We start from the raw sequence: 21489 nt of genomic DNA on the forward strand, positions 1-21489 counted from the left end.
GGAGGACACCCAGGATATCCTCAGTACCCTAGTTTGTTGCAACTTTATCCGAAATATTCATCATATTTTATATGGGAAGGACATGTATATGCATATATTCATCTGCCCTTTTTATTAATTTGTTATTTTACAATAAATTCTACTCAGGTTCAAACATTTTATGAGAAGTACATGCATATGTATTGGGACTAATATGTTGTCTATTTATTGAATTTCAAGAGAAAGAAGAAATTAGAATTGATGATAAGAGTTATCAATTAAATGAATGGAAATTAACAGAAGAGCAAGTTGAATTAGTAAATGCGTTTGGGTTGGGTCCCTTGTCTATCATTCAGCCAGATCGAATTGGTCAGCCTTTGGTCTCAGTTAATGTAGAGAGGTGGCGTTCTGAGACCAACACATTTCATTTTAACATTCATATTGGTGAGATGACACCAATACTATTTGATATATACGAGATATTAAGATTGGTTGTGGATGGCAACCCAGTTACATGTCGTCCTAGAAGACAATTTGGATATAGTCCCTGATGGCAACCGGACAAACATGAGGCATACATAGTTGAAGGTGAATTTTACGGAATTGCCACTTGATGCAACCCTTGTTCAAGTTTATATATATATATTCAAGCATATATCCTCATCCTCATCAATGTCACCATATTTGTTGATGCATCAGTTTCAACAGTGCCAACAAGGTACTTGCAGTTTTTTGAAGATATTGAGGGAGCCAATACATATGCTTGGGGTGATGCAGCCATTGCATTCCTCTAGCGCTCACTTGGAAAAGCTTGCTCTTTCAAGTGAATACATTTTAGTGGTTCAACCACTCTCATGTAGGTAACCTTTTTTTTTAATATATGACATAAGCGTAATAGTTTAGAATGCTTTCCTAACATATTTAATATTTATCATATCTTAATCTATTGCAGTGCTAGTCGTATGAGCATATTATACATATGAGGCCCATATCGCATAGTATCTCTCCAAATATGCCTAGGGCCAAAAGATGAGTGCCACCAAAGAAATATCATGGCAATACACATAACATAAGGCCTCCCATCAGACAAGAATTTGATAACCTCCAACCTAATGAAGTTAGTGTATAATTTGATATTGATTACTTTAAAATGTATTTAAGTATTTGTAATTATTTTTATTGACCAATTGCCTATCATATAACAGGTAATCTGAAATCCTCATTTCAAGCCTGATGAGGTCATTTTAGATGAGGTCATTTCAGATGATAGGCAGCAGGCATATCAAACTACAATGCGCATTACAACACTGATATTTGATGATATTGCTGAGCCGTACATGCCAAATCGAGTATGCTGACAATTTGGAGCTAAATAGGGCATTCTTAGGAATCCCCTGGTTGTTAGTAAGAGGGCAAGCAGACAAGGTAGACAACGAGATTGGCGAATTGTGAATGCAGACAAAATCGCTCACTGGTTGTCTCGCCATGACCACATGATGCCTGAAATTGTAGAAAATACTGACAATGGGTTGCCTTTAGAGGAGAACAAGGCTTGATACAACTTGGTGTCCCATCCTCTAATAGATAATGTCGCTAACCTACCCAAAGACATATTGCAACCTCATATCCAGGAAGAAGAAGATGTGGTTCCTGCTCATGAACCACAATATATAATGAGACTTCGAGGTTATGAGGACCAATTGATATATTTATATTTACCTATAAATTCTTATAGTATTTTATTTACCTATTAGTTCTATGAAATTGTTTAAATATATTAATTATATAATCTTGTTTGTACAAGTCAGTGCAGTTCAGGCATCTATAGTCATGTTAGCAGAGGTACTTACACTTAGACAGAAGTGGTATTATAAATTTTATAATCGCATTAACAATGTATTTGAAACGTTGTCTAAGTTTATACCTATGGACATGGGTGACGTAGAAACCAGGATGAAAAATTTGCAACGTCAATATAATTACGAAGGGTACCTGACGAGGCCGGACATGATAGAGTGGGTGAAAATAGTCGGGCTGTAGAAGACCTAGCTCCATCCATACAACTTGCAGTTGAGGAACCCAGAAGATATAACACAAAAAAAAAACAGTATCAGCCTAAGAGAAGACGACCAGTGTAATGGGGTCGACCTGTGTACTGTATTGGAACACTTCGTCATTTTGACCGTTGAAATGTATTGGTCATTTTGACCCACCCAATTTGTTGAATGAATTTTGTATTGGTTATTTCTATTTTCGCTTAAGTCTTTCTTTGTACTTTCGTTTAAGCCTTTACAGATTAATGGAGTTTGTGTCTTGTTGCGTATTAAAATTGTTTAATAATTTGAGTTTCTAAAAATAATCACTGAGAGGTGAAGACTGGCATGTGGCACATGTGTATTACACTAGGGAAAGTTGAACATATGACAGAATCATGTGAACTAGGGAAAGTTGAACATGTGATAGGAAAATTGATGATCAATCTGATGTCTAAACAATTTTCGGATGTCCAACATCTGAAAAGTCAAACTTTTTAAATGTTCAACATCACCGTCAAAATCCAGGTTCCTGGATTGTGACAGTCACATTTTAGGATGTTAAACATTTGAAAATTTTACATTTTCGGATGTTCAACATTAAAAAATGTGATTGTGACACTAGGAACTTAACAGTCAAATTTTCGGATGTTAAACATCCGAAAATTTCAGTTTTTGGATGTTCAACATTCGAAATCATTTTGGGATGCTAAACATCCAAAAAATTGAAATTTTCGGATGTTGAACATCCGAAAATATCAATGTGACAATCCAGGAGCTTCCAGGATTTTGACAGTTACATTTTCGGATGTTGAACATCCAAAAATGTGACTGTCACAATCCAATCAAAGTTTTGGATGTTCAACATTCGAAAATGATTTCGGATATTGAACATCCAAAAACTGGCAATTTTCGGATGTTTAACATCTGAAAATTTGACTGCTAAAATCCAGGCAGTTCCTGAATTGTGACAGTCACATTTTCGGATGTTCAACATTCGAAAATATAAAATTTTCGGATGTTGAACATCCGAAAATTTGATGGATTTTAACAGTCATATTTTTGGATGTTGTACATCTGAAAATTTTGACTTTTCGGATGTCCAACATCCGAAAATTGATAGGTTTGGAAAAAAAAAATTGATCAAGGTTTGAAAAAAAAATGGACATGAGAATAACACATGGACATGAAAAAAAAAATGGATGCATGGGCATGAAAAAAAGATGCATGGGCATGAAATAAAGATGCATGGATATCAGAAAAAAATGGACTTCAAGGTTTGGAAATAGTGTATCTTATAACTCATTTTTGAATGCATGGACATGAGAATACCACATTTTTGAGGCTTAACACAATTGCAGTAACACAATTAGAAGATTTATGGAAACAAAGAATTTCAATTGCACTAACACAATTTTGACAACTAAAACACAATATTCACTCCATTCATTAATTCATGAAATTCATAATTGGATACAAGAATACAATATTAACATCAAGTAACACTCTATCGGTTCTCTGTATGTCCTCCTTTTATGACCCTATGCGCTACATCATTTGCACTTCAAAGGCCTAGTGATTGGATGTTTCGTCTCGAATATTCTTTGTTGTTTTTTTGGCCTACCGGGAAGACATGTAGTCCTTGGTGGCAACACTGTCCAGTTGTAAATACCTGTTAACTCAATATCATCTGGGACAGACGTAAAAAGGAGTTTCAAATGCCTTTTTAAAGTATTACATTGTAAAATACTTAAGGCAGTACACAGTGGGATCCAAATGCATATGGTTAAAGGCCGCAATGGCATGGGCACACGGAATGCCACTGAGCTATCATTTTCTACAACTGCATGTCAAATGCGTTAAATCGACAAATTACTTCTTCCCAAGATAATGGATCTCAAACTGCGTGTCCATGACGGATATAACTATGTGAAAAAATCGAGCCTTCATCTTTCACATGTCAAGTAATTCTTGGGCCTTTGGTACTAGCATGCCGCTTTGAGTATTACCTAACTCCCTCTTCTCTTCAAACCTGGTAATGATCGACTTCTCTCGAGCCTATAAAATCCAAGCATTGAAAGACTCAGCTATGTTTGAGGTAAGATGACTGTATCTAGACCATGAAAATAGGCGTCTGTCCAAAATTTGGGAGGAATATTATTAATCCAATCATATACTTTTGGATCGGTACACTGTATATCAAACATTATTTTTTCAAACCCACCAATGGTCGCTTTATGAGCAGCCTTCCAAAACAACATCAGTAATACTTTAGTATTTGCTGACCTCTTCATAAAGCCCTTGAAGTTCTATCCCATATGTCGCATGCAAAATGATGAAAAACATGTGGAAAAGCATTTTTTCTATCGCTTTTGGAAGGATTTTCTGTCGATCTGATATAATGGTTAAGGCAGGCAGATTAGGGTACCCATTAATAGCTCACTCAATATACTTAAGAATCAATACCAATTCTGGTAGTTCTCCTTCTTAACCAGTGCAAATGCTAATGGGAAGAGCCCATTATTTTCATCTAGCGCGATGATGCATAATAAAATGGCTTAATGCATTCTTTTTAAGAATGTTCCAGCAATACTAATTAGTGGTCTGCATCCATTAACAAAACCCATAATGCATGGATGATAAACAATAAATAGTCGTTTGAATCTTCTTTCATCTGTGTGAATGCGAACTTCAGTTCTCGGGTTGGTTCTTCTGATCTTCTCAATATACAGGGGGAGGTCATGTATTCTTGTTCATGTGATCCATCTATCATCTTTCTAGCAACCTCTCTTCCCCGCCAAGCTTGCATGTAGGAAAGTCTGACCCAGTGATCATGTTGAACATCCTTTACAATGTATTTTTCTTTAATTTTTGGTTGGTCAAGAAGGTCGTCTTTAATCTTTTTTGCCACTCAATCACTACGAGCTAGTGGCTGATGGACCCTACCCATTGGACCACTACATGTGTGCTCCTTAACCATAAACTTTACTTTAAAGTATGCGGTCTTGTCAACTCGTAAGCACTGCACTTGCCATGTGCATTCCTTTGCATTGCAACTTGCCCACACCCATCTTAATTCACTTTTGTCAAACTTTAAAACAAAATTATTGTGGATTGCAAAATCAGCTAAATGATGTCGGCATTCATTAACATTTTGAAAAAATTGCCCAACATTCAATTGAATATCGTTACCAACTCCTCTATATGGACTCTCTAGCGTTTCAATATTCTCCATATCACGCTTTGGTACGAGCTCAGGGTTGGGCGCCACTTGAATGTTTTGATCTTGCACAGGTAAAGCATTATGCCGACTGTTGACAAAAGATAGAATGTAAGATGAAACAACAATATCTGCACATATAAGATTAAAATAGAGCAATTTACAGATGACTTGTAAATATACATATTCCTTGAAGATGGGCCCTCAGCAACAGATTCTTGTTGTGTCTCGGCAATATATATTACAATTATCGAAGATTCCCCTCCCAACATAAAAGATACATCTATATCATCACTAACAGTAATCAAATCAAGCCCACTATATAGACTTTAATTTGCTTGGATCACACTTGGTTAAATTAGCAAAATGGCTTTTTAGTTCCTTCAATGAACTATTCCCATTATACTTGGCGACCTTCAATTTTCCTCCTTTATAAATAACACATCCATCATCTGCATTCGTCTCAAATGACCCCCCATATCGGAATACCAGTTGCACTCCCTCAGTAGCCATTGTCAATACTAATGTATTAAATGAATAGCAAAATTTGTGTTACAAAAAATCAATACAAAAAAATTACCAAAAATTGAGATATTTCTAACTACTTTAAGGTTCATAAAATCTGAGTATTACATAATAGATTGAAATAGTGTACTACTAAAATTGTGAGTAATAAACATTAAACAAAAGAAAACAATAAATACTCACATAAACACAAAATAAACAATAAATTTTAATACAGACAAACAAGTTTAACAATTATTTAGCCAAAACAAGGAATACAATGTATCAACATGATAGAAACAATAAATAATTATATAAAACAAATAACTTCATCAATATTAAAAAAATTCCTTTTATTAATAAGAAATATACAGCAAATATTATTAACAAAATAAAATATCCTAAAAAATAACAGATAATAAACTTCAATTAATGAACCGTAAAAAGAAAGAGTAAGATCGGTACGAATCACATCCAAATAGTGAGTCCATCTCTTCAACTTTGTGGGTTACTGTATTAAGAGACAGTAAAGGGGGTATGATCCTTCAATGCTCGGTTTTTCCCAACTTCATAAAAATAAAAATAAATAAGTTTTTCCCTGTATGTGGGAAATGTTGGTGTGAAAAATTTCGGATGTTCAACATCGGAAATATCAGAAATTCGGATGTTGAACATCCGAAAATGATAAAAATCACTGTTGGAGCTGCAGCTATTTTCGGATGTTGAACATCCGAAAAATGCAAAAATTCAGATGTTGAACTTCTGAAAAAGGCAAAGTTGTCTTTTTTTAAAAAAGGCGTTATGGAAGATAAAAAATAGACACAAATGTAAAACGGAAAGTATGTGGTAGATCCGTAATAACGTAAAGTATAACGGATATGTATGTAATTTTCTCCAAAATTTATGAGGGGACCATTGGAATCAACATTAGCAAAGTTTGAGAGAAGGGATGACGAAATCAAGATAAAAGAGAGAATATAGAGGAGAGAATTGAACTAACTCTGGGCAAGCTTGAACTATAAAGAATAAGGAGTGCATGAGTGTACAAAATAGAAAATATTTCAATTACAAACCCAAATATATCTCCAACTCTCAAATTATAACAAGGTTGTCTCTTACCTAAATCAAAATTAGCCATTTATATATACCCCCATAGAACATAAACAACCACCTAAATTGGTAATGGGATTAGTTACTCTACCACAAGTGAGATTGACTTACATAATAACCTAATTAATATTAGATACCAACAAAACGGCCCATATACATGAGGATTTTAAACAAATAAATTAAATAAGAAAAAGCTAAATAATTAGCCAATCTCATACAACATAAGCACAACCAAATTAGTGCATGAAATCTTAAAGCACGGGGAGCCAAAATGTAGATCAAATTTTTGCGGTTTACAACCAAGAACTTATGTTTACACATGTATCTCAACCCCGATAGCACAAGGTCAAGGCTCAATTGAACTCTAATTGGGAAGCAATATAAAGAATGCAACCAACACTAGGTGCTTGAATTCTCTTTAATAATGTGATGCACAATATGAAAGAAAAATGCTAAAATGTGATGGTGCATGGTGTGGGATTTTTGCAACAACGATAAGGTGATTGTATTGACAGTCAGAGAACTCACATGGGCACAATGAGGGCTTATAAAAAAATCTCCTTAGGTGGAAAGAAACTAAAAACGCTTGCTGGTTTCGATTGAAAGTGCAGTAAATTTCAGTAGCAAGCAAGTTAATGAAACTTAGCCTAAAAGGGATTAAAACAATGTTTGAAAAAATGGATTGGCGACTTAGATCGGCCATCTTAATCTGGATCAGTAAATCAAAGATCCGGATCAATGGATCAACCGGATTGGCTGCATCCAGCCTTAAATTTTTTTCAAAAAATCACTAGAAATAATGTTATTCGGTTTTTCAAAAAAAAATAGGGGTAATGCATAATGAATTTTCATTATCTTGTAAAAATAAGTTAATATTGAGATGTTATATCCTGTTTGAATGTGTGTAGATCAATACTCCGGGTGCGTTTGGGGTTATTATTTTATAGGGATTTTTTTTCTCTTTCTAGAGATGATGAGGGAAGAAATGTTGGTTTTGACTGGATCTAAGCACTTTGCTCTTGCTGGACCACTGAAGATTTGTCCCCGGGTCTACGTTGAAAGCTTCTCTCGTAGAATTGATTCGAGAGGGCTTGGTGGTCTTAAGAATGTCATGCATTCCATTTATGCTGGTGCGTGCTTCACACAACCCTTGATCACATGAAATGTCTGCAGGAGCCCAAAAAAAAAAGGCCAAAAGATGCCCAAAAGCCCGGAAAAGGCTGAAAGCTCTCAAAAAAAATTACAGGTTTCAAGTTAGTCTCATACTTTTCCAAAACCACTCGGTCTCTCGATCCATAGGGGACATCACGTGGTAATCTAAGTATGACAACAACGTTTCATATCACATACGATTATTAAATCTAAGAGCGAACTCAATGGGGTCACTTCGAGTCATGCACAATGATCAGAGGAGTGACTTTGTGGAACCACATAAAAAAAGGCCATATCCTAGATCAAACCTCTGTAGAGTTGCTTTGGTACCAGCGTCGGACATCATGGGTCACCCATTTCAATGGAAACGATTACACACCCATCGCAATGCAATTTGATTACAAAAATAATGGAAAAAAAAAAGAAAACAGAATCACACAAGGATCGGATGGAAGTTACATATATTTCTAGATATGACACAAATATTTAACTATGTTTGTTCACTTTTGTGTATTGAGAGGTCGATGCGGTCTCCTTTTGTGATAACAAGAATCACAAGGATGATTCAACAACACAAATCCCGAGCCATTCGATGGAAGGCTTGATCAACTCACAAGTTAGGAGGGGATTTGTAGGGTTGGATGGGAAGAAAATAAACATTAGCGGCAAAAGGAGTGGGATGTGGATCTGCTCCCTGATCCTTTCTGAAGGATTCAATGGAGCTTCGTGTAATTCCCCAAAACAAGAGCCTACCATCTCTTTCTACAACCTACCATGGGGTTCCTGGTAGGGTATTTTTATGCAAAATTATGCTTAATTTCATATGTGGCAATTCCACCAGGATATCTTCGTCAGTTGGGAGAAGAATCAACACGAATCGAATTTCTTAAAGAACATATCGACAGAGAATTTGATTTGGTTAGGCAATATGTGGTTGACAAACAAGGATAGGTTTTTTTGGCAAGGTATCGAATGTAACTCCCCCAATAACAAAAAAACAAGAGGTCTACCATCTCTCTTTACAACCTACCATGGGGTTCCTGCCCCCATGATTCTCTCTCACAAGTGGTTATTCAAATAAGCACCTCAAGTACAATCAGTATCCGAAGAGACTCCCTTTCTTCAACCCTTAGCAACCCACCCACTTAGAGTGGACGACCCAAGTCCAACAATTCTAAAGTACAAAAGTTTTTATTTTGTTCTTAGCCATTCAAGATTACCTTTATATTTGTCATACTGATATTTATATATGACCATTTGATTGCAATCCTTGTATCTAATGTTTGTTAAGTTATGGAATCAAATGGAAAAGACAAGTTTAGAGAAATGTGCGATGCAATATGGTCCACATTAACAGACATGGCTTTATTTTATATCTAGTGACAAGTGATAAAATATTAACAAGATGACATAATAAAGTATGCATTGCACTATGATTCTACCCTAAGAGATACCTAATTTAGCTTTGGTTATGGCTATGCCCTAGATTCACCCAGAAAAACCCTAAAGAGAGCCCCAAAACTTACAGTAATATGATCCTGTTGCCAAAATTATTCCTCCAAACTTTTAAAAAATAGTGCAACACTTGTGAAGTGAAGTATGGGATTTAAATAGTAAAACCCACTTCAAAACTCCAAATTTGTATGCAATCATGATATTGAAGCATAAACCCCCATCTTACTTTCTGAAAGTGACTACTCCTCCATGTCTCTTATATAGAGAAGATGCTTTGCTTTCTCTAGTCTAATGCATAGGCTTGCTAAAAGGACCTTTAGCCTAGTCATAAAATGAAAGCTTAGTCACAATTATTTGATGTGGAAAGTTTTTACTGTAGTGTTCGCTGGTTCGAAAGCAAGAAACAATGGCTAGCGCGAATGGTGTTTGGTGTGATAAGTAGATTCTCTTATGAATGGTTACCTTTTATCCTCAGGGCATATTCCCTCTTTCCCTTCATTAGTGATAGGGACAAATACATGCTCTTGAAAGATGCATAATACCCTAACTCCTACTTGGCATTCTTTATATATTAATATGCCCTTGGGCTGCAGAGAACCATAACAAAGATCCCCCTTTTTCTATAAAAGAAGTGAGTTGGAGAAAAAGAAGAGTAAGAAAACCATGTTTTATGTACTCTTGGATTTGACGGCTCTAAGCAAAAAAGTGCAGAGAAAGAATGTCTTCTTAATACCTAAGGCATAAGCGAAGGTGAGTTCTTTTTATTTTGGCCGCTTATTTGTGCTTTTCAGGGTAGGGTTGGGCCGAACCATGCCCGCCCCGACGTAGCCCTAGCCTGGCCAGGCCCAGCCCTTGGGCCCACAATTTATGGCCTAGGCCCTTGCTGCTCGACCAATTGCAAGCCCAAACCATTTGCGTGCATCATTTGTGAAAAGACAAAGACCACGTATATCTATCTTCAAGCGCTTAAGAAATATGTAGTCAACTAAAGCACTCTATTGCTACCAATTTCTTAGCGGTCCCCCACTCAACAAGGGACACTTGAGCATTGTCGTCCCTTTCATCATAATCTGTCAAAACCTTCCACAACATTTTGCTAACGCTCATGCTGGTGGGGGTGCCAAATAATTTCATGCTCTGATAGGAACAAATTATTCATTTGACCCCTCAGGCAAAAACTACATTAGGGATATTTTAGGTCCCAAATTTTCAGGATGTATCCTCTATAACCTAGAGACCAAATCCCCCACCATTTAACGATATTTAAATGGATACCAAATTTTCCTTTCCAAAAAGTCATTGTAATTACATTTTCTACTCAAGGGAGCAAATGGATAGTTTGCTCCTGCAAGGGCATAGTTCATGCTTTAAGGAAGACCAACTTGATGGCGAGATACGTTGTATTTCACAAGTGGGGGGTACTATTATGATATAAGCTGTGCTGGAGGGATGTAAAAGAGGTCTATATTTTCCAATTTTTGGTCACCTGTGAGTCTACACCTTGCGGTCATGGAAGCATGCAGGAGGGAACGTGGTAGGACCAACAAATGATTTTGAAGGCCATTCCTCTTCTGCGTGGACAATATGGATAAGAACAATAGTTTATTCTCTCTCTCTGTACGAGTAATATTAAACGTAACTAGAGGTAAAACAAGTGATATTATACAAGATATCACAACATGATGTCTTGTGTTTCATTCCGACCACGGATAAGGGATCCATTTTTCACTGATCTACCCAAAAGAAATAGTGAGGTTCAAAGATTTAAGGGCTTATTTTATGTATGTTGCAAACAAGGGGGATTCAATAATGGATTAGACACATAATGGTTCTGGCATCGGAGTATTACAAAATGTGAACTAAATGCATTTAGTTGCCAAACCAAACAGGGCCCAACTTTGAGCACATACTCCCTCCCTCTCTCTCGAAGTTTGTTTTTTTTGTTATGAAAAAACGCCCAATTCGTTTTTTATTAATAAAAAATATAAAAAATTACATCATACTATTTTACAATCCTACAATAGATAATTATACCACATCATGAAATAAAAGAAAGTGAAGAAAATCTGGTGGCCTAAAGCACCAAATAGTGAAGGTTGGTTGTGAAATTACTTCCCTTTCTTATGGAATCACATAGGGGGTAGCATTTACTCATTTTTTTATTCTCCTATGTCTTGCTTCGAACTTTTCCTATTTATCTGATTAAAGAAGGTGAGTGGGAGACACCTATATCACATTTGATGAGTTCTCTTTTGGATATTTAGTGGTGGGTCCAATACAAAAATTTGGTGAGCTCGTGACATTTCATTAAATGACTTCCCACTTTGTCCTGTGTGCTTTTGTGTTGTGGTGGTGCGAAAGTCGTAAGAGCTCAAGGATTCGATATTTGTCCCTCTCTCATACAACCTTATTAAGCTTACCAACCATGAAAAGTAATGGAAACGACCACGTCATGGACCTTATTTCATGCAGGATAGGGTAGTATTCTTATATGGACAGGTTTCTATGGGTCCATGTAGAAATGAATGGACTCTTCAAAAACTATTTTTGAGATGGATATTTGGACCCAATTTTTAAGGATCTCTAACATGAAGATTATGAATATAAAATAATAAATAAATTTTTTAAAAATAAACATAATGATTTTATGAAGAAAGCATTTGGACCGTTAGTTTTAATTGTTTTTAAATGGACCACCTATTTGCATCCATCTTTAATATCAATGCTTTATACCTTGAGACCGCATATTGTACAAATGTGATCCAGCCTGCATGAAGCAATTTTCCTTCTTATATTCGTCAAACCACTTCCCTTAGCCAAACTATCCGCAGTTTCATTGGATTCTTTATAAACATGTTTAAAGAAAACTTCTATCTGAGAAGTAATATTTGTAATTTGCAACCAAATTGATCTCAAAAGCTATGGTGGTCTAGCCTCCTTATTACATCTATTAATAACATTAAAAGTGTCAACTTCAATCACATATAACCACTTAACTGTCTCTCCTTTAACAGTTTCACACCTTGCAAGAGAGTTGCAAAAGTTTTGCATGATTGGCATGAACAAAACCACATGGATCTGCAAAACAAAAAATCACTCTACTCAAACTATTTGAAACACACTGCTAATCCCTTCCACGTCTGGATTACTTAAAGAAGAACCATCAAAATGCATCTTACTACATCCCACCAACGGAGGCTTCGACCTATACCTCAACCTAACTTTGATGAATTTTAAAGTGATGAGATTAGGCAAATTTAAATCAACATCACCCTTTGAGACCCTTCTTCCCTCCTTAGTAATACTAAACCAGCTCCACAACAAATGCATTTGGATCTCATATCATGGATAAACCTCCTCAACCTAGTTAATAACCTCCGAAAAAATAAAATAAAATTCAAATGCCCTATGTATACGTCTGAAGAATGAATCATCATAAGATCCGACTTTTGAACAATTTGGCTATAAGTATTTAGAAACTCAGAATTCGATTTCCTTTTGTTTGTCCTTTCATTTGGAAGTTCTAATAAGCATGGTGATTTTAAAGTGAGTCCATATTTTTTGATCGGATAAATTAAAAAAAGTAGCTTCGTTTTTCGATGGGATAAATTTAAACAATTGGCTCTTATCCCAAGGGAGCAAAGGCTAGGGCAAATCCCGTTCCCGTGCTCCCTTCCTGTGCTATTCTTTTTTGAGTGAGAGGGAGATAGTGCTACTAAGGTGGCAATGAGCATACACTACTAGTATTCAATATAGTAAAATGTTATTGTAAATTTCAAAATAGTATACCTACTTGTGTTGTTGTTCTAAGTTTTAAACAAATAGAGAGAAAATAGTGGGTTTTAATCCCACATTGAAGAGTGGAGTATGGAAAGAGTACTTTCTATATCGGAGCACTCTCATGCCTTATGTACATAGAACAAAAGTGCGAGTGTGGGTGCATATATGAAGCATGCTCCGCACATGCACCCACACTTGCACATTTTTGTGTGCTCCACACACATGCTGTGCGAGAGCTCAAGGGCACTAGATGGCACGCATTACGTACTTATGTACGGGCTTGAGGCAAGCTCCATTTTTATGTGATGCAAATCGTGTCCGTAGATATGTGTGGAGGGGTACGAGCATCGTGCTAGCCCTTGAGACTAGGGGCATGTTTGTAAATATAATGGTTGATAATCGTTGGATGGTAACACACATTACATACCCTATGTATAGGCTTGAGGCTTGCTCCATTTTTATGTGATGCAACTTGTGTCTACACATATGTGTGGAGGGGTACGAGTGTCGTGCTAGCCATTGAGACTAAGGGACATGTTTGCAAATCTAATGATTGATAATCGTTGGATGGGAGCTGTTGGAAACCCAACAGTCACATGTCTTGTGAACAGTAGTGACTGTTCATAGTCACCTTAACAGTCACTATTCACTCTTTAAAAGAGACTTTTTACTCCATTTAGAGCTACCATTTTACTAACTCAATTTTCTCACTCAACAATTACGTACTGTCTTTCTCTCTCTACCGTAAAATTCATACCCACGCTTTCTCTCTAATTTCAGGCAACTATAGTGCTATGTAGTCATACATATACCATGCAATTAAAAGCAAGTAGTATTCTGACATATTGTTTTCAGATATCTCGATGACTGTTTTGCCCAATCAGCTTTTTATATACAGGTATTTTACAATAAGAGGGCAAATTACAGTATTGAAAGAGCGCAAATTACAGTATTGAAAGAGCGCACAAAAGTCCACATTGTTTAATTGTTTCTTTCCTTTATTTTTCACTTCATACTCTAGCCCCATTTCACCCACCTTATTTTCCAACATACACTTCCTCGAAGAATTATGTTCTCCTATGACATAATTTTTCTCCACATTGGGGAAGCTCATAGAACCCTTTAGTTTCATTTCTTGACAAAGGGAAAACCATTTTTATGTTGCTTAAATAAGTTTCTTGAGTATTTGGCTTGTGGCTTGCATGCTAGGTTTTAACAATGTACCATTTATAAATTTTAATGGCGTTTTTTTTATCATTTTCCTCCCAAGTGTTTCAGTGAATGCTTTAGTTTTGCACGAGGGAAAATGATAAGTGGTCATGGGTTTGGACTTGAGTGGTTATGGAGTATTTATGGAGTTCCAATTTTCATTGTTTTATTTTTTGAGAAAATTATTGTTTGAGTGTGAAATAATAATGTACAACTTCTTTCAATTACTTCCCAAAAGAATAATTGTTCTATTGGATAGTTCAATGAGGAGTTGTTGTTGACAATATATTTGTAGTATAGTTGAACCATTTTTTTTTTTCTGTTGATGGATGTTGGTTTTATTTTGATGTATTAGCCTAATGGTATTTGTAATTGTGTAAAGTGATTTGTCAGTTAGCAATGGATGTTGGTTTTATTTTGATGTATTAGCCTAATGGTATTTGTAATTGTGGAAAGTGATTTGTAGTTAGCAATCAAATTTTTATTGTTTCAATAAAAGTAAAAATAAAAATAAAATAAAATAGGGGGTGGGGGTCATCTACTCTTGATGGAAATAAAGCTCAAGTGAATATGTTGTGGCTCCTGCCACCCTGACCACTTAATATAAAAATGGCAAAACAATGTCATAACTTTCGTAGAGGGTAGGAATGGTGATTTTTTCTTGACAAAAATGAGTGTTTTAAAACCTAGCGGATTTCAATCCAGATTTTTAATCCTCTATTTTAATTTTTATTTTGTTTTTTTTACTTTTTACAACTTTTTTTATCATTGATTCAGACCAATTCATATCCAATTTGGATCGTCGATCTAGCTATTTGAGTGAACAATTCGCCCTACCGACATGGGGTTTGAAACAGATAAAAGTTCTCAACAAAAAAAATTATCATTATGCTCGAACTCCAAATTGGTACGGCCCCAGATACACCAACAAATAAGCCATTCTAAAAAAACACAAAAAGTTACACCAATTAGTAACAACAATTGTTTTTTTGTTTTTTTTTAAAACGATAAACAACATTTATAAACACTGTGCTATAACGAGTCCACGTGGATGGCCACATGGGGCCCATCCGAGTCAGCAAGCGCCTTTATAGTGGCTGCCTTTTGCTTGTTTTCCTCTGCGGTTTCCGTCTTAAAATGGGCGATTCTGGACAATTCCTCAACTGCCTCTGCTACGTCCTCCACACGTGCGGAGATCTCCACCGTCAATGATGCGACGGTGGCGATTAGCACGATATCCGGGATCGACACGTGGACCGGCAACGGATTAGAGAGGATCTTCAGTGCGAGTTGGAGCTCTTGAACGGCGATGTTTAATTGCGCGACGAGTAAATCGGTGTGCGAAGATGTTGTCATTTTCTTGACCGTTGATGAGAGGTCGAGGAGGAGATCGGAGGAAACGTGGCCCACTTTGGTGCATACGGCTTTCAGATGTTGCGTTAATTCCTGGGCTGCCTGAATGCACGTAAGCCCGAATTGGTCAGTTCTTTCTACTTCAAGGGTAGTACTGTTACTTTTACAAGTGATAAACTTTATGATTTTCAAAGTCATTTTAGGTTTTTTGTTCATTATTTTTTATGATTTTATTTAAAATAGGTTTGTGGTTCTTATTTAGTTGAGAAATAATATAAAGGAACATTGGTTATACACAACCCAAATAAATTAGATATACTGCAAAAAAAAAAATAAAAAAATAAAAATTAGAAAGGTCGAAAATCTTTTACAATATCACTAAATAGGTCAAAATATTATAAATCATATGTGAGTATATGCTTTTAATTTTTTATATCAACTAGGTATGTCTATATTTTCAATTTATCCTTATCCAGTATTGAGAAGCAATATAATAGAGATATTTTGAATAGGAAAATTGTTTTATGCGGACTGAACCGCATGACTATATATGCGGTACAAAAAGTGTAAGCATCCATCTTAAAGATAGATGGAAGTAGGTGTTCTATCTAAAAATAATGAAACTAATGGTCCAAATGTTTTCTCAATAGAATCACTATTTTTAGCTTTTAAAATTTACTTCCTTTTTTTTTATATATATTTATGATCTCCATGTTAGAGATTACATGTCTTTACAAATTAAGTCCAAAAATCCATCTCAAAAGTAGATTTATTCGTAAGCTCGCATTTCTACAAATACGGGCTTGGCCGCATAGAAACCGGGTCCTTTTGAATAGGATGATAGGCCTGTTTGATACCTGGGAATCAGAGTTGGTGCATGCGTTGAGCGCTTCAAGAGAGTAGGCACAATAACGAGCGGCCATCCCAATCTTGAGGTATTGTTTCCATGGATGCCTAAAACCGAAGGGACCATGGGCTGGCTCCCATCTAGCGAAATTAGCCTGCAAAAGTCGCATATAAAATACAAATCACCATATTAAGACGGGCCTGTGAGTTCATTATCTCACCTATTTAAATGAATCCCCTCTCTAATCTAAAATCAACATACCTAACCTAAAATCAATGTAGCCTCTCTCTCTCTATATATATATTTAAAGGTGCAGTTTGTATAGAGCCTAAGCTCTAAACAATCAAATTAGAGCGTACCTTTAAATCATGTCGAGAAATGTGGTTTCAATACTGAAAATCTGTGTAATAGCTTTAAAATATATTTTCATATCTATTTATAAAGTGTTGTAAATCGATAGATCTATGAAAACTTCAAAAATATTGTAAATCGATAGATCTATGGAAACTTGAAAATCTTGAGAATTGATGATCCAAAAATACGTTAAAAAATACACTATATCCAAAACTTGAAATCCATTTTTTTCTGTGGCCATACATCTTGATATCGAAATGATCAATTTGAGTATATTTGGCCATTAAAACAATCTCTTGTAGTGAAATTTTTATGGTAGGCTTCAATTTGATTGTTCAAAGCCTTGGCTCTATATAAACTTTTCCATATATATATATATATATATATATATAGGAAAACTCTTCCCAACGCCTATAGGCGAAAATAAATAGTGATTTCACTTACCTCATCGCCATCCAAACTTCATTGTATGGTCACAGTTATTCGATAGTGTTTCAATATTTTTTTTTTTTTACAAATTCAAATTACTTGAAATTTGGAACGTGTGTACATCTTAGTACCTAATAAAAATATAGAAACAATAACTCGTAAAATATAAATTGATCAAAATACCCCCAAAATATATATATATATATATATATATATATATATATATATATATATATATATATATATATATATATATATATATATATTATATTTAAATACTAATAAAATATTATATAATTATTATTATTTAAATTATAACTCCATTTGTGTCAGGTCTACACGAATCCGGACCCAGGTTGGATCCATATTCCTGGAAGGTTCATGTTCTTTTTCGAGTGAGCGGTGGTCAAGCGTTGATATGGAAATAGAGAAAATGTTTATGTGGAGTTTTGCAAGGTAGGATGTAGTTACCAGTGCTTCCTCTGTGGGTTTGGAATTAAGCACGCATTTGTATCCCAATACCGAAGGATTCTCCTCATTAATCTCACCCTCCTCTTCGCCCTCTCCTTCCTTGAAGTTCTCTGCAACAACCCCTGAATTCCACCAACTCACAAATGAGCATTATAATAAAAAAAATTCAAAATATGGAATATCATAAGAAAAAGTGAAAATATGGGTCCTTTTTTTCCTTGGAGAATTTTTATTTTCCTTTCATCGCAGTTTATTTACTGCCCTTTTATGTTTACATTGAGAGCAATAGCATTTATAAATAATGTTATATATAATGAAAATAAATTGATCTTGTGCTTTACCTTCAACAGAAGCAGCAAGCTTGTCCAAGTTCTTGGCTATAAGGTTGTGAAGATCTTCTCCAGCCCAAACAGGGCAAACAAGCATGCTCACGAGCACACATAGTGCACTACCTATGAGGATGGTGGACAACCGTTGATGTGCCATCTCCAATAATTTGTCCACTCGATACCCCGACACTGATACCAGGCTGAATGTGAGTATGAATATCATCGCTCCATAATCATACCTTGTTTTGATCGTCGGGAAAAATCGTAGAAATGTAAAAACCGTTGCTGCATGTGCACTAATCAGTGTCAACATCATCACCACCATCATCATCCTCGTTTGTATTAACATAATAATATATTTTACAATTATTATTGTTATTATTACTACTAATAGTGTTGTTATTGATATTAATGTTGAAGTTATGCACCTTGTAAAAAGACTGATATTCCGAGGATAATGGGCTCAGATTTGTCGCCTGAGAGGCTGGCCAATTCATGTACACCAACGGCTAGAGATCCTGCTAGAAGCGTTGCGAACCCTCGATTCAAGCCCTTGCTTAAAGTTGCACCTGCAAATTAAATTTAACAAAATATAATTAAATTATAAATAAAAATAATAAAAAACAATCAACAACACGAAGGCATATTCGGGGTTCAAGCTCATGGCTAACGGTGTGAGGCTCGAACCCATTAGAAAGGGAGTAAAAAAAAAAAAAAAAAAAAAGAAAAGAAAGGAAAGTGTACGATCTAAAAGTGTCCATGGGCCAAGGTGTTCAAACTCATTGGTGTATAGTGGGAAGATGCCAAAATTTCCTTATCCTTTTTAATTTAAGAAATCAATTTTTCCATAAAAATTTGATTCTGAATCGTTTGGAGCACGAGGCCGGCTTGGGTCAAAAGGTTTGCCTTAGTGCTACGGTACTTAAATTTTTATTAAATATGTGGGATCTCTTAATTATCATGAGTGCATCAGTTTTATTAGAACTATTTGGAGACAGATACAAAAATCATATTCGCTATCAAAGGTCATATCTTTCACTGAATACTATATCTCACCTTACGATTTCTATTCATGATTAATATACACAAAAAATATTATGTATATCTTTTTCATTTTTTCCCAATGCAAAAACAAAAAAGCATTAATTTTTGTCTGTGAAGGGTAAGGGAATATTCATGGAGAGAAAATGTTAAACTCTTATCGCAATGGAGATATTGTAGACAGAGACAGAGTATTAGTTTTTTCTCTATAACTCATAATGGAGATGATTTGTTTGATAGTTCAGCGATAAGAATCGAACTTAAGCGATGCTAAAAAGTGAGCTACCAACCACTCAAGCCCAAGTCCAAGCTGGATTTGCGATAGGAATCAAACTTGAGGAGTCACTACTAACCACTCAAGCCCAAGCCCAAGCCCAAGCCCAAGCCCAAGCCCAAGCCCAAGCCCGATTCATGAGATATGAGAGAGAGAGAGAGAGAGAGAGTTTTAAGAATGTAGAGACTATACCTACGCTATATTCGAAAACTACGACAACAGTCATGACGGCCCATATCGCCATTCCCCCGACCCCATCATAGAGAGGGCGCATGAAGTAGAAGAGTGAGACAAGGGTAAGAGCTAAGCCCACTTTTAGTGAGTGCACCACCCTTCTTGGATCATCTTTCCCAAGTTTCCAAACCCTCTCAAAAAACCCTCTAAAACACGATTTCACCATTGCAAAAATGCTTATAATGCCTTGCCATACTCTCGTAAGGAAGCCAGGCATCTCCTTAGATGATCCACCGTTAACTTCCATGCTCCAGTCCATCGATTGTGCAGTCACTTGAGAGATAATTCGCACGGAGAGAAAGAATCGGCCTATATATCCGTATATCAAGAGAGAGAAAGAGAGACTGTGGGGCTCTGTAGTGTATTATCGGCCACTATGAAAGAGAAAGAACCGATATGAATGATCTCCTGTCTGCTGTAATTCTCAACCACTGTTAGAGAGAGAGAGAGTGTGTACTGTAGAGATAGGAAGATAGTGAGATTCTCAACCACTGTTAGAGAGTGTGTACTGTAGAGATAGGAAGATAGTGAGATTCTCAACCACTGTTAGAGAGAGAGTGTACTGTAGAGGTAGAAAGATACTGAGAGAGTAATGTAGAGAGAGATGGTGAGAGAGGTAGAGAGAGAGTAATGTAGAGAGAGAAAGTGAGAGAGGATGGAGTCTTGGAGCGAAATGAGAGGAGCACCCCATTTTATAGAGGTGGGTAGAGAGTGAAAGTGGGCGGATTATATTGTAATAAGATATTTGCTCTATTTTCGTACAAGGCGAGGACAAGGATTTTCAACTAGTTGGTGGTTGAGAAGAATATATGTGATTTTTTCATAAAAAAGGAACTGTTCTCTCACTCTTATATGGGGAAGTAAGAACTAGGCCTCGCATCTTTCACTTTTTCTTTTCTCACTTTTTTTTTTTATATGACCTATTTATTTTCCTTTTTTTTGAGTTTAAGTCGAGTTTTTTATGTTGAAGTGGAGACAGCTGTAAACTGATGATGAATGCCTAATTTTTGAGGGTTTTAGACCGCAAAACCAACACGTTTTCTCTCACTGTAAAGCCAGCTTTCTCTCTCTAGAGGCACAGCATGAAGCTGGAAGGAAGGTAAATGAACGCGTTTGCCCTCCCTCCGTAAACCACTCTCTTTCTCTCTCTACATGCGGGACAGCAAAGCGAAACTCCTTTTCTCTCTCTACGTGTTTCTGAGCAATAATAAACTAAGGGAGCAGTTTGCATGAACACCTCAACTCCGTTGTAAAAGTGCACGGTGCACACACTCTCTCTCTCTCTTAAAAAGCAAGGTTTTATTGGAAATAAGAGACTGAAACCCAAGAAACGACAATTTTGTTATTTGCCATTCAACGACGAGGTTATTATTATTATGGGTGCTGTTTGTGTAGAGTTGAGGTTCTATACCATCAAAATAAAACTCAAATTAAAATAGTGATTTTAAAACTTTAAATCTATTTTGTGATCGATTTGAGGATATTTAAGCATCAAAATAGTTTCTTTTTCAAGTGGGTTTTAATTTGATTTTTAGGGCCTCGGCTCTACATAAGCTTTTTCCCTATTCGTATGGGTATACTCGAGACCTGTTGAAAATTTCAAAATGGCCATTTCTAAAGTAGATTTAGACAAGTGGACCATTGGAGTGACACCTTCCCTACGTCAGAGAATTTTTATGTACGGACTTCTTTTGTCTCTTTTATCTAGAATTTAA

At 35.9% G+C, this 21489-nt stretch overlaps 1 protein-coding gene across 1 annotated transcript; it reads right to left on the reverse strand.

Moving 5' to 3' along the window:
• Positions 1-15306: 15306 nt before the first annotated feature.
• Positions 15307-20145, reverse strand: LOC18444394 (aluminum-activated malate transporter 10). Its single transcript, XM_006854567.4, has 6 exons — positions 19733-20145; positions 18654-18794; positions 18238-18510; positions 17897-18018; positions 16653-16796; positions 15307-15897 (listed from the first exon to the last, which is right to left on the reverse strand). Exons 1-6 carry the CDS (start codon positions 20031-20033, stop codon positions 15475-15477), a joined length of 1404 nt encoding a protein of 467 aa, XP_006854629.2. The 5' UTR covers positions 20034-20145; the 3' UTR covers positions 15307-15474.
• Positions 20146-21489: the final 1344 nt, after the last annotated feature.

This window comes from Amborella trichopoda, chromosome 11, assembly GCF_054954075.1.
Source record: "Amborella trichopoda isolate Santa Cruz 75 chromosome 11, AtrichopodaSantaCruz75HAP2 v2.0, whole genome shotgun sequence".
Lineage (NCBI taxonomy): Eukaryota > Viridiplantae > Streptophyta > Magnoliopsida > Amborellales > Amborellaceae > Amborella > Amborella trichopoda.

Excerpts from the sequence above, each read along its gene's own strand:
- LOC18444394 (XM_006854567.4), bottom strand. The coding sequence starts at position 20,033 with ATGGACTGGAGCATGGAAGTTAACGGTGGATCATCTAAGGAGATGCCT. Across the intron at positions 18,511-18,653 it reads AATATCAGTCTTTTTACAAG|CAACGGTTTTTACATTTCTA; the intron begins GTGCATAACTTC and ends GTGCACATGCAG. Across the intron at positions 15,898-16,652 it reads GCACCAACTCTGATTCCCAG|GCAGCCCAGGAATTAACGCA; the intron begins GTATCAAACAGG and ends ACGTGCATTCAG.